We start from the raw sequence: 15038 nt of genomic DNA, 5'->3' as shown, positions 1-15038 counted from the left end.
GATAGAATACATATATACATATTTGCAAATCGCCAGTAAATACATAACATACTTAGTATATACAATTAAACCTCGATATAATGAACATTTATAAAACGAAAAACTGAATATAACAAAGTTTGGTTAAATCCACTGCAAAAAACCCATGTTGGCTGGAAATTTTCCATACAAAAATGCTCCATAGATAGAAGGAAGAAATTTTGAAAAGCCTCTACACAGCGAATTCTAAATATGCTGACGTTTGGAGTCCCGTTATAAAGAAAAGAAAGAATTTGTTATATCGAGGTTTTGCTGTATTTGACGACAACAGAAATATCACTAGAAGTATGTAGTATACTTAATAGCAACATAAAAACGGTTCATATCACAAAATAACAGTTTTACATACCTACATACATACAAATCTTTCACAAAACAAAAACCAATACATATTTTTTTGTTTGTTTTAAATTAATAAACAAAAACAAAATTTTACATTTGCATTACAAATTTATTCCTATATCTGTATGTATGTATTGCATTGATTAAAACAAAATGTCACGTCATTCAGCTGAACTACAAACAATTTGCAAACAATATTGGCAACGCCTCTTCGCTTTGGAGGGGGACAAATTTGATTTAGAGCATATAGAAAAAGTCAAGGCACAAGAGGTAAATAAAGGCTGCAAAACAATAAAAATCAAAATGAGTAAATTTGATAAATGCAAAATTTTTGATATAAAATTACAAAACAGCAAACTCACTTACGCTGAATATGATTTTCTTTTTTTGCATAACATAGTTTAAGTAAAACAAAAAATAAGTAAATTTGAAGAAAAGGTGTACGTTAAACAGTTTTTTTTTTTGCTATACTTTCGTCTAATTACAACATAATTTTTTTTTGTTCGATTAATTTAATATAAATCTTTTTTTAAATCAATTGTTATTACATAATTAAATTTTGCTTAGCTTTCCACTTCTATGTATTGGTTGAAACTAGACATGACTTTTCTGTATCAAAATTTATTTATAATAATCTTGATTTTCAACTGCAAGTTTTGATTTTTGTTAAATTCTTTTATTATATAAACTCCAAGCAAAGTTTTATGCAACCCATAAGGCAATTAATTTTTGTTATTGCTATCTTTTCTTTGCCAACCGAAAAAAATTGTTTAACCAAACGAAACGAAAAAAAAAGAAACACGAAAACCTGGCGTGCCCTCCTCTTTAAAAAAAATCTATATACTTAGAATATAAAATTTACATTCCTAAAAAACGCAAACTCACACTTGAACACATAACATCATGAAGATTTTTTGAAATTTGCTAATTGATGAAACATTAATTATATAAAAAAAGGTAAAAAATAACGAGAAAGAGATACATTGTATGCAGTAGATCATTATTTACGCTCGTTTGCTCTCTTTCTCCCCCTCGATCACACTCAATCAACCTCTCTCTCTCACTCTTTCTATTTGTTATATAAAATTTCATATTATATAAAAAAAAAACAAAAAATATTTACAGGCGAATTACAAGAGATTTGTGAAGAGTATTACGAGCGCATGTATATATGCGAAGGCCAGAAATGGGATCTGGAATACGAAGTCAGGAAAAAAGACTGGGAGGTACTGCAAAACAAACCAAATCATATTTAAAAAAAAAAATTATTCAAAGTTAAAATGAATGAAAAGCGAAATTTTTGTTATATGTTCTCTCGCAAAAGAGAGAGAGTAAGCAAACAAAAGCGCAACACAAACACGAACATGAAAATCGTATATGTATGTGGTTAATTGCATCTAAATTTCAAATTTGTTTAATAATTTTTTCAAGCCAAAAAGCGTAAAGTTTGTGACAGTATAAAACAACAAAAAACACACATAAACATTCACCACAAAACACATTACAAAAGAAGTACAAAAACATTATTGTCATTATTACTTATTATTATATAGCAGTACAAAAACAAACATGATTTCGTAAAAAATACATATTTTACATTCAAGTTCGTCAAAAAACAATTATCATAAAACTGCTCGTAAAAGATGACAATACATGTAGAAATTCACACTCATTCTCAGCCTCATCGCAGAGTAAATATTCATTCTCTTTACTAATTAGACGGTTGAGGACGAGCGTGAATTCCTATTCCTTTGAGCGCTATTCTCATCGTTTACGAGAACCTTAAGTCATATACATACATACTTACATATTTACATATCCCCTCATGCCATAACGCCATATTAGTCTTGTAGTAAGCTCCTGTAGTTTGCCGACCCTTTTCCACTTTTACCAGCCATCCTCTCAGCCTCTTTGTATTATGAGTTAATTTTGCAAAGTCTATTGTGTATATAGCCTCCTTAAATTATGTTTACTTTTGCGCATTGTAGAAAGTATTGTATGTTTTTAGGCGCATCAATTTCTGTAGTGGTTTCTTTACATATTATCTTTTGTTTTCTCTATGGTAGATACTCGTATTTTCATTGGCACTTCGCACCTTCACTCACCTTGGTTCACATTCAGTGAAATGTACATTAGACCGTACCATAAAAAAAGTTCGTCGTACGTTCCTGAGTCGTAAAACATTTTTGCAAGACTATTTCGATTTTTTTTTTTTTTTTGCTGAACGTAGGGTCTCTTTTTACATTGTTCGTTATATCTTCGGCATTTACAGTCGGAGTAGAAATTTATCTTTTTTGTTCCACAGTTCATTGACCTCAAGTACCTGGTTCTAGTACTTACCCACCAGATCTTAATTCCTCCTGTCCTAATGTCAGAGTTATTAAAGCTCTCCACAAATTATTAAACTTTTGCTAAGGAAGTATTTCGATTCAAAGGCAATTTCGATTTTATAATTTTTGCCGAACGAAAAGGTCGCCGTTTGTCATTTTTAGTCATGTCTTGGCATTACTGTCGGATCTTAAAGTATGTGACATCGATATGTTTGTCTCGAGGGGAACGTTTTTTACCCCGTTCTAGTACTTACCCAAGAATCTCAGTTCTTATCACCCTAACCTAGCACCCTAATGTCAAGAGAGTACAGCTTTCCAAAAATCATTAAAGTCTGGCTAGGGAAGTTGTTTCAATAGAACTATTGAAAAGTTTTTTTTTTTGCTGTTTGTAGGTGTCACCGAAAAACGTAAAAGGGCGACCCTTAGGTTCGGCCAACAAAAAATACCATTTTTTCGAAACTGCTTCACAAAAATACTTTAGATTCAGTGGTCATTCGGGGAGCTTACTTTTGTTTGCTTATAAGGTGGTACGGTCGAATGTACCTACCTACATATGTGTACATATATATGTATCTATTTATTTACACTTCCAACCACCATAGATTTGATATTTATTGAAATCACACTTGAACACTTGAAAACAGTCGATTGAAATGATCCACTCTGCAACCAAAACCACGAAACACCTATTACACTTTTTATAACTGAAATTTGCACATTCTTTACTCTTTTTGTTATAGAAATAAATGTAAATTTTTTTAATTGCACAAGCACAAAAATGTTTGAAAATATTTAGTACTTCTGTCTATTAATTATGTTTTGTGTTTTTTATTTGTTCTACCCGACACATTTTCTTAAAAGCGATAAAGCACCAAAAAATTAGAGTTGTTGTTAAAAAAAAAAAATTTGCTAAATAGTTACTAAAACCAAATTCGCCCGCCAAATAGTTCTTGCATTTGTATCTAAGCGTTTGAAGCACACTTTGCTCTTTTGTATATACGCTACACTCCCCTTTCCACAACACGCATACTCGCACACCCACTACACTGTATATATGTATGTACATAAGTACCCAGTCGGACCGTTCCGAAAATATTGCCTTTTTAGGTACTAATTTATTCATGAGAAATTTGAAGTAAATGCATTTAATTTCTGTATGAAAAATTAGTAAACATCTGCGTGGAAGTAATGGCATTCTTTTTCATCATAACTCAAAGCTCTAAAGCTGCGGGTTGTGAAAACTTCACTGCTAAAATCAGCATTTTGTAATGCTTCGACTTCGGCAAATGAGTGCGAACGAGAATAAAAAAAAACTCTATAAAGCGCTCCAGACCAACAGCAATCACCTCATGCTAAATTGCCTTCTTAAAGAACCGTTATTGAACTACTTCTGAATGGAAAAAGAACCGTGCTATAAGTACATTTTGGAAGCCTAACCTAGTCCGATTGGGTATTCCAAGTCCAAACACTCTTTCGTTAAAAACTAAATAGAATACTCCGTGGAGCGCTGCTATGTACACATACATACATATGTAGTACGCTTGAACACTCTTTGCCAAAAGTTTCTTCCTAACCACACCGGCACCTAACAACTCAAGTGTCCTACGCTCTTGACACAAATAAACACTAATCCCTTGCCTAGAAGCGCTCTTCTTATCTCTCTCTGTCTCTCTCTCTCTCTCTTTGTATGTATCTCTGTGCTTCTCGCTCACTCCCTAACTACTATTTTTATGTTACCCGATACCAGCCAAACCTCTGCTACTTAAGGCACCCCAAAAACCCCTCCCTCACAAATAAAATTTGCAAAATTGCGCAAAAGCAGCAACAGTAATAACAGCATCTGTAAATAGTATTCAAACGCAAACGCGATCAAGTTAGTAAATGAAATCCACACAGGATCCACATCGATGAATACGCATCCAAATTTAAGGGGAATTACTACAAATGCAACACTGTGCATTTCGCGCATTGATGTCAAATCAAGTAAAAAATTTAACGAAAGTGTTCTGAAGACAACATCAATTTGAAAGAAAGTCGATTTTGGTGTAAATAAAGAATTTTAAAAATTATTCACATTCGATAATGGAAAAATATGTCTACTACAGACCAAATTAATTCAAAATTCGCGTATGAAAAGCATCAGTATGGCACATTAATTTTGTAATCGTGTAATCGCGAAATCAGCAACACCCTACACTACGCACTATAACTAAAGAAACAAATTTAATTGCAAAACGTAGCAGATACTTATGTATGTATAAAAAAAATTAAATTTAGCAAATTGTAAATTTCACAATTTACCACATCAATCATCTTATAGTACATACATATCTATGTATGTATGCAAACATTGTGGACTCCGTTAGCTCGCAAACATGTGCAGATGAATCGACAAGAAGTGCACTCATAAATTTCATAAATTTTATATAACAAATATTTAATAATGCTACCAGCTGAGTAACAAAAATTTCAATGAAACGAAATTCGAATCATTACAATACACAAAGCTGCATAGCTAAATGTGCGATAATACTAAAAATTCAAATAAATGTGTTACCACCCATCTTTTTTCGCTAACCATCCATTCGACAAAGTTATCCATAACTGTCATTTTATTTTTTTTACGTTTCTTTTTTTTGTGAATTTCTTAATTTGCATTACTCTCAAATATATTTACCTACTCACTCTTTACTATTTTTCTCTCACTCATTTTTTAAAGTTTTTTAAAAGCTTTTTAATATTGTAATTTTTGTAAAACATAGATACAGCAAACATACGCTTGGTGTGAAAGCATTGGGTGCTTTCATTTTTGTTCTAGCTTTTTTTGTGTGACGGAGTTGCTGCGCTAATTGGAAGTCACCCAGTGTTGCCGCACTAATCTTCCAACTTCTATCTTATCGTCTTATAACTGACCACTCCTTTTCTGCTGACAGCAGGGCACATACTCATACATAAATACACACATGCCGTGTAAGAAGTGCTCCTAAACTTCCTGTCCATGCGAAACACGCACATACATACCCTATATTTAAAATGAAAATAAAGCCTTGGTTACAATAAAGTTAAATGCGAAGAATATGCAACATTTATATAGTGCCTTTTTCTGGAGTGAGTATTTTTACACTGGAAAACGAATAAATTTTATAAAATTTTCGTATTACTTTTTAAACAAAAAAATGTTAACAATTTTTTTTAAGCAACGAAGAAAATGCATGTGAAACTCTCAAAGTTTTTATTGAATAATTTTAGAATTTCGAATTTTCAAGATTTTCTAATTAATCGAATATCCTAATAGTGTATTTCCACCAGCTACAAATTGCGCAATTTGAGAATTATTCTTAAGTTTGCTTTAACTTCGAAACGCTTTTCAATTTGGTCTTATACAAAACTGTCAGCTCAAACTGTACGCGAATGAAGTTCAAACTAAAAAAAAATACCTATCAAAAGCAAGATGGACGATCATACAAGAATCATAAGACGCAGCATGACAGAATTTGTTAATTAAATTAAGATCATTCATATAATTTAAGTGTGGAATTAAAGTGGAAGCGCCCTCTAATAAATATTTTAATGAATTTCGAGAGATCAGACCGTGTATAAAAAATGTAAAAATATAAAAATAATGGCATTTTTTTTTAGTAATGTACACGTTTTAGAAATCGGAATTTTTAACCACATTATACCGGATTTCCACTGGGCATTTAATTATCCACATTATAGTGGCAAAAGGGTAGGCATTGAAAGATACTGATGTCATTACGTTAATAAAGACAGTCACTGAATCCATTTCTAAATAGTGCCTTTAAATTACATGATATTTTTTTTTTTTTTTTCAATGCCAAGTGGAAATTTGGCATTATAACTCAAAGTTTCTATCCTTTGATTTGTATTTGTATAACTTTTTTATTTCCGTTTTGTATTTGCTTACTACAATTTTAAAATTAATCTTCGCCAACTTCCTTTGATTTTATTGTGCACCTGGCTTTAATTGTATGCGTAAACCAATTAAAAAAAAAATCATTATGACTTTATATTTTTTGTAAACTCGCATTTTTTTACTCTTGCCCCCATTCACACTAAAAAGTATTTACAACAAATAAAAAACACAAACATTTTTAATGCGACTTTTATTATAATGATTATTTCTTTTTTTTTTCAAAACACTCATGTTATGACATTATTTAATCAATTACATATTTCAAATATTTTAAACTTTATGTTGTTAGAAAACACATGTATTTCTATTAAAAAAAAAAAAAAAAACACACAAATTATGTGCCATACTGTGCAGTACCTCAGTTTGATTACTTGTAATTCGAAAAAAATATATACGTATAATTTAAAACCGAAAAATTAGTGTTATGTGAAATTATAAGCGCTATAGAATCAACGAAGTTAAAAATTTAATGGTGTGAAGCGATCTGTAGAATTTGAGTAGGTACTACCACTGACCAAAGACCACGCATTTCGGCAAGAGCCAAAAAGTATGCTATGTCTGTTCAGCGTATTCTATGATACAAACTCACGTCGTTTTACATAATGAGGCATTTAGTCTGTTCGAATAGATCTCGATTAAAAAAAATGTATAATTGGAAAATATCCAACAAAAAAAAAACGCGAAGGCAAAATTTGCAATTTTTAGGTACAGCTGATCAAGATTTTGTTTACATACAAAAGCATAAAAGAGAAAAGAATATACGAGTAAAAAAAAAACAAATTGACCTTAAGAAAACGCAAGAAAATTAGTCATTGCATTCTTCTCTAATATTTGGCGTTCCAATAAGTTATTTTAAACTTAAAAATTATAAACATTAATTTCATTATTTTCATAAATTGCAGGCATACGACTTTGATCAGCGGAGTTTCTTGCAGGCAACAAATTTTCCTGATAATTTTTAATATTTATCGAATTATCGAACATACTAATTGTCGTTAGGCAAAAACAACAACAAATGAAAATTGTGTACACTTATGCATGCCCTCTATCTTCTGCAACTAACTTCTTAAGAAAGTGTATACAATTTTCGATCGTTATTTTTCAAATTTCATTCATACATACAAACATATCCAATTTTTTTAAGTGAATTCAAATCAAAGTATCACTTTAGAATACAATGCAGATCGCTCGCCCACCAAGATCAAATAAAAAATCACCTGTTCTTTTTGAGCATTATTATTACCTACTTCTCCACTCGCCATGGGGAACGAATTTTTCTAGCTGCCAGAGATGAGGGCATATGAAATTGGAATAAAAAACCCAAAAAAAAAATCGACATTTGGATGTTATGTTGTTCAGACGCTTTCTAAAACAAACAAAAAAAATAAAAAACAAATAAAAATATCGATCTATACATTTCTAAAGTAACTATTTACTACTTATGATCCCAATAAAGAATCAACTATAACGATTCTTGACTAAAAGCTCACACTTTTCTATCTCATGAGCATAATAACTAATTTTCCAAGCCAAAAACAAAAATACTTAAACGCGCTAACCAATAAAGGCAATATAAAAATCTCTATAAATTTGCTTATGAGCAAAGTGCCCTATCTTCTTTCTCTTCATGTGGATTATTTATTTACTAAAAAAAAAAACATTGGAAAAAAACTTCCTTCGTATAGCTGGAATTGCTGCTGCCAACTACCGTGCGGTCTTGTTCAAGCTACAAAAAGCGCATTCTAAGTATTATTATTTATAAAAAAAATATATATTTATTTGCATAATCTAACACATTGTTCGAGTCGCTAAATGTATGTATGCATAATTGTTTTGTCTATAATTAATTATATTTTCTTAAAAAAAATAAAATAAAAGAAAAAATTAACTAACCCAACTTATATGGTATATGGTATAACCTTTTTAGTTTTTAGCAAAGTGCTTTGATTTTTATTAAAAAAAAAAACATTGAAATAATATTAATGATTTCGTTTATTTATTTATTTTTTTTTAATTCTTCCCCACTGCCCTTAAATTCATTGGTTACTGAATTGTGCCTTGTATGATATTATGAAACTCACGCCGGTCTACAGATCAACGATCTCAATGCCCAAGTTAACGATCTGCGTGGCAAATTGTAAGTATACTTCAAAAAATTAAATATTAAAAAAATATATATTTATATTATCTATACTTAGTAAGTCCTAAGAACAAAGTTTTTATTCAAGCATTTATATAACTATATAATACTCGTAACTCAACTTTGTCCTTAGTTGACTTTTTTGGCATATATGTATGTATGTATATAATGTAGTATGCAATAATTTGATTTTTACTAATTTTTGTTTATTTTTTCCTTCATATTTTTAGCGTGAAACCAGCCTTGAAGAAGGTGTCCAAATACGAAAACAAATTCGCCAAGCTCCAGAAGAAGGCCGCTGAATTTAACTTCCGTAACCAACTTAAGGTTGTTAAGAAGAAGGAATTCACATTGGAAGAGGAAGAGAAGGAGGTGAGTTATAAAAAATTTTATGATTTTTCTTTATATTGAGGTTATAAAATTTAATTACTTTAATTAATTATTAGTTATGATAGTACCTACATAAGTAAATGCCCAAGTAGCTGCAAGATTCATATGAAGAGGAAAATAGGATCTAGCCATCTATAGGCTTATATAACGAGAATATGATAAATTTCAATTTTTTTTTAATGTTCGTAATTTTCATCAAACTTTCAACTTTTTAATCTGAATCTTTAGAAAATTTTTGGGTATACAGTTTTATAGCCCATACAGTTTTAGTCAGATAAAGTGCAAGTCTCAAACAGCTAAAAAAAATGCCGTTGATTTTTGAGATTTCTGTTTTTTGTGACGGATTTTTGCACTTTTTTCATATAGGCATGAATTTCTTATGAAATGAAATGCGGGAGACCGTTAGCAACAAAAATTCAAAAAATCAAGGCCAGTTTTTGTAAATTGCACTTGTTATATAAAAAAAAATCTCAAAAATCAACGCGACCCAAAAATGTTCTGAAGATTCAGATTAGAAAGTTGAAATTTTCATGAAAATTTCTTGAATTTTAGTAAAATTTGTATTAAGATTGTTTTTAGTTAAAGCTTGAACGGCATTTTTATATAAAAATAACAAAAAAAATCAGCTCGAAAAACATTTTATAAAAAAATTAACACGTCATTTGTTTGAATCACTGTATTTCGAATTTTAAAATACTTATAGCCCAATTTCTGTATCGGTGACAAATCTTTTTTTACTGACAAATTTAAACTTTTTCATACATATATTTTTTCGTAAAAAGACTGTGACAAGAATTTATCACTGATGCAGAACAGAGCCATTCTTCTCTAATAATTTTTCTCCTGCAGTCTGTGATATACATACATCTTGATGGTGTGACACAATTGGAGATATCTACAGTTATACGCCGACTCCGAACTGCAATTGGTTTTTTATGAGAAACTTTTTCATGGCAGAATTACACTCGCACGTTTGCCATTGCCTGGCCAGGAGTCGTACCTTTTTTCTACCGAATGAAAGTTCGCACCTCTAGCCACTAGGCTAGGACGCACAGTGGAAGATCCCCATGAAAAATATGGCAAAAAAAAATATGGAAGAAATCTGAAAAATGGCATTGATTAGAAAATTGCATCAGATTTTAATGAAATTAGGTTTTTATCTTAGTTTCAATTATAAAAAAAGGCCATACAAAAACCAAATTTCATAAAAAATCGCATAATATAGTGGACGTGGAATCATTTTAAACCGACTTCAAAAAACGGAGAGGTTATCAATTCATCAGAATATTTTTTTATGTTACCCCATAACTTTGAACCTCGTCAACAAGTTCCGATATTCTTTTTTTATCGGGAAGTGTGGTCTCATACTAATTTGGTTTAGATCTGATCACTGAATGATGAAGAAATTAACGGTACTTCTAAATTTTTATATGAGAATTGAAGTCGGGTATGTGCTCAAAGTTTACTTGTTATATTCTTTATTCTTAGACAAAAATATTGCTATTACTACTTTTTGCCTCAGCTAATATAGGAACTGGCCACTGTGTAGCATTCGGTCTATGGAAGATTAACGAGAGGAACGTAGACTTGTTTCGCTACTACTTTTACCCGCACGAGGCCGCAAGTTACTTGTACTCTTCATAAAGTAATTGAAATTCGGAAATTTCCAAGTTTTTATTTAAAATATCGTTGATTTTTGGCAATTTGTTTACAATGCTCTCGCTTCCCATATAAACAAATGTTCGAACATACTTTGTATGGAAAAATTATCGAAAAACAACGGTATTTTGTAGCCACTTGAAACTTGCACTTTATTATACTAAACTTAAATGGGCTATAAATCTGCATACCAAATTTTCTAAAAATTCTGAAGAAAAAGTTTGAGATTTCGATGAAATTTTGTTGAATTTTTATTATTTTTGTACAAAGTTTGAAATGGTGTTGGTGTTATAATATTGAGCATTATATAAACCGAAGAATTATAGCAAAAATAAGGCGAGTCTATTATTTGTGTATATAAAGTAACACTCCATACTTAAGTTAATAAAATGTTGTTTAATCTCAAAAAAGTTTTTCCCTCTAGCATAAGGTTTTTTTTAAAGGTTTGAGAAATTTAAATATTATGATTTACTCAGAAAATTATTTAAAAAATTCAGTGCAATGTAGAACAACAATTAGGGTTCGAAATGAAAGGAATTCTATAGATTTAAAAAAAATTAGTTGGTTCACAAGGACTAATAAATATTGAAAATGCCATTTTATCAATACTTTATGCTAAACTAATAAATTTGGAAATACGAAATTCGTGGATGTGGCAGTGTTCACATTAGTCTTTAACATATCGTTGATCAAATTTTACAGGAGAGCGAAAAACCGGTTTATTCTTTGAAGGCATTGCCTTGATAGACGGTATTTTCTCTAGCTATTATTTTACAAATTTGTTGTTTTAAAAGCGTTTTGCGATTTTTATGCATAAATCTCGATGCCTGGAGTTCACAGAGTTACCAAATCTAATTTTTGCCACGACTGCGATTTAGACGCATTTGCAAAAACATCGACGATATATTTTTCAGAAATAACTATTGGAAGATATTCAAAGATAAAGTTTTAAAATTTCAGAGAGAAAAACTAAAAACTTAGTTTTACTATATTTGGTCACTATTTTCGCGAGTATATTGATTTTTGTTTATGTACAAAATTATGCCCATGAAGGCTTTAAACCAAAACCTCTATTTATCAGATGTTTTTATGAAAGTGAATTACGCAAACCAACAACCACCTCTTACTCAACTTTCCTCTTGATATTCATTATATTTAGCTTTAAAATTAGTTGAAAATTTTTTCAAGTGAGTTTTTTAGTATCACAAACGCTTTTTGAAGAAATTTTGCTCTCCTTAACTGTGAATTAATTTTTAGTGAAGTTAGTTTTTACGTAGTTGTCGTTGTAGCAGTATATAAAAAGCTAGTTTTAAAATCTTTATCATTTATGTATGCAATAAACTGTATATAAAACACTATAAATTACTTAGTATTATAAAAAAACTAATGCTTTCTTTTCTAACGCCTAAAATCACATCTCTACGACGATGCTACATACATATATAGAAAAAGATAAAAGATGCTCAATTAAAATCAACAGTCAAAAAGTGTAAGAAATTTGTGTAAATTGTCCAAAAAAAAAAAAACAAAAAAGCATACACACACACTCGTAGCATGTTGACTGCTAATTATTTGTGTGTTATTGGAAGAATATTGGGAGCAAATGTAATGTGAAATTTTATGTTGCAAAAAAATGCACTTTCATTGACACATTTGAGCACTTAAACATGAATGAAATGGAATACTCAGCCGGGCTCCTATTTTTACTAACTTTTGCATTTTACAATTTAAAAGAAAAAAAAAATCCATTTTCGTTACACGGTTTCTACAGCAGCTGATTGCAAAATTTTGCTATTTACAAATACTACATTAGAAAAACAAAAACAAAATATTTTTGAAGATTCCGAAAATGGGAGCACGCCTGATAATCATTATATCATATTTGTATGCATTCGTCAATATTTATAAGATTTCCACGTGTACGGCATGCAATACCAAATCTGTGTAGACGCAAATTCGCCCAAAAGTAGGCTTAGAGTTACCATTAAGTGTTTAATACAGCCCTTAGAAGCATAGAACATCCACGCAAACACAAATAAGAATGTAAAAACCTACAAAATATTTGTTTAAACTGGCAGCCCGATTCTAGTTTCCTCGACGCAATGTTCGATTATTGGAAATATGTAGTTAATTTAGCGAAAATTTTCCCTATACAATCTAAATTTTTTTTACTTGAAATGTAAATCTCAGTGTGGGTGTTCACACCTGCCTGGTTACCAGGTTATTTGGTTTTGTGGTTATATTTTTTAATAACTTTACCCCACGTCTCCATTTTCTACTAAATGTGTCCCAACATCTGTCAGATTTCTGTTTTAACTTTGTCCCGTTTTCTCATGTGGGCAACTTGCTTTCTTAACATATCACTTTCAAAATGGCGGCAAAATGAAAACTGAGTTGTCTAACTACGAAATGACAGCTGATGTTAAGACAGCGATGGTAAAAAATTCGGCAAGACAGATATGGTTTAATAGTGGAAATTTGCGATCTTCACCTAACATTTCTGTCTTACCTCAGTCCTTTTTAACAGAATTTGTAGAAGGTGGAGACGTGGGGTTACAACAATAAAATATACTAGAGAATAACAATTTTTAATCAGATGACCTGAACACCAAGCAAGTGTGAACGCCCACAATAATTTTTCAGAATCTGGCTGTAAGTATGCGAAGTTGTAGGTAGCCTCTCTTGCACTTCCCCAAAGACAACTATGTACTATGTAGAATGTAGTAGCACTCTATTTGTTAGTTATTTGTGTATGTATGTATTCAAGTTTTTTTTTTTTAGTTTCTGTATGTACTGCATATATTTACATACATACCTACATTTTTGTCTGCGTGTTACTTTGTGTCAACTTTCAATTATTTATAAATAAAAAACATCATTTTTCTTCTTTCCGCAGAAAAAACCCGACTGGTCCAAGGGCAAACCCGGCGATGCTAAGGTAAAGGAGGAAGTTGAAGTTGATGCCTAAGTTCGTTCCCGACCTATGTGTGACTCCCGCCCTAATTATAAATTTTATTTAAAGTTTTTTTAATTCAAACAACATCAGAATTACGAATATACTTCATTATTTACAAATATATATTTTTTAAAAAGTAATCATAATTGTTACAAACCAAAAAACAAAACATATAAATCGCCTTCTCTAAATTTACAACATCAACATTGCAAACAAGAATCTGCTCGTATAAAAAACAAAAAAAAAGATTGATTAACATAAAGCAATTAGAAAAACAAACAACTTTAAAATAAAATTGCACGGATAGTATTGAGTTATAACAACACCAAAAAGAACAGCAAAACAAGCAAACACAAAACTCAATTTATGAATAAATTTTTTTTTATTGTAATATAAACAAAACAAACATTTTATTAAAAAGAAAAACAACAAAAAAATTTAAAACATCAACAAATTTTTTGTTATCCTTTGTTTGTTTATTTTTTCAAACATTCGTTTTGATTACTTTTATGTTTAATACATACAGTGGTCGAACAAATTATAGCCGCACCACATTTTGACAAGCTTTAACATATTTTTTATTTGTTATTTAATTTTGGTTATTTTTTTTATAAAATATAGTTTATTCTTTAACAAAACTCGTGTAAATCCAAGTTTCAAAGTTTGTGCAATAAAAAAAAAAAAAAAAAAAAAAAACAAATCAATAAACTTTCGAAGAAATAAATTGCAAATTTAAAATTGCTGAAATTTGCCGTTGATTTTTTGGATTTTTTTTCGAAGATGCTACCGTTTTCTTCCACATAAAAATAAATTGTGTGTTGATTTTTATTTTTTTATTTTTAATATTGCACAAAGCTTGAAATTCGGATTTACACGGGTTTTCTCAAAGAATGAACTATATTTTTACAAAAAAAAAATATCCAAAATTAAATAACAAAAAATACGTTAAAACTTGTCAAAATGTGGCACGGCTGCAATATTTTCGACCACTCTGTGTATGCAAAATTTTGTTTTAATTTTATTTTTTTATAATACATATGTATTGCAATTATTTGTTCTTGTAACTTAATCACCTTCGTCCCACTGTCATACCAAAAAAAAATGTAAATAATATTGTTAAGTGATTTTTGGCTGACTCCACTGGTTCTCGGTATCTCGCTGAATTTTTTTTTTAAACCAGAACAAAAATATATTTAGTTTGAATTGAGTCCGCAAGGAATGTGTACCACCTGCACGTGTTGCGTT

The 15038-nt window shown here is 30.3% G+C and overlaps 1 protein-coding gene across 7 annotated transcripts in view; it reads left to right on the top strand.

Moving 5' to 3' along the window:
* Positions 1-14227, top strand: part of wupA (troponin wings up A) — a 29810-nt gene extending 15583 nt beyond the window's left edge. For 3 of the 7 annotated variants that reach the window (XM_017628175.1, XM_017628178.1, XM_017628176.1), the window contains 3 exons: positions 8742-8785; positions 9019-9160; positions 13734-14227. In XM_017628175.1, the coding sequence (XP_017483664.1) occupies positions 8742-8785; positions 9019-9160; positions 13734-13805 (258 nt within the window). In that variant the 3' untranslated portion in view covers positions 13806-14227. Of the gene's footprint in view, positions 1-550; positions 652-1506; positions 1608-8741; positions 8786-9018; positions 9161-12283; positions 12327-13733 lie in introns of all 7 variants that reach the window. The other 4 variants (XM_017628181.1, XM_017628177.1, XM_017628179.1 and 1 more) reach the window with 4 other exon arrangements.
* The last annotated feature ends 811 nt before the right edge of the window (positions 14228-15038 follow it).

The sequence above is a fragment of the Rhagoletis zephyria genome, unplaced genomic scaffold (genome assembly GCF_001687245.7).
Source record: "Rhagoletis zephyria isolate East Lansing unplaced genomic scaffold, Rhagoletis_zephyria_1.1 Rzeph_scaffold_05793, whole genome shotgun sequence".
In the NCBI taxonomy this organism is placed as follows: Eukaryota; Metazoa; Arthropoda; class Insecta; order Diptera; family Tephritidae; genus Rhagoletis; species Rhagoletis zephyria.
Note: the sequence above shows the minus strand (reverse complement) of the source record. Positions and strands in the feature narration are given on the sequence as shown.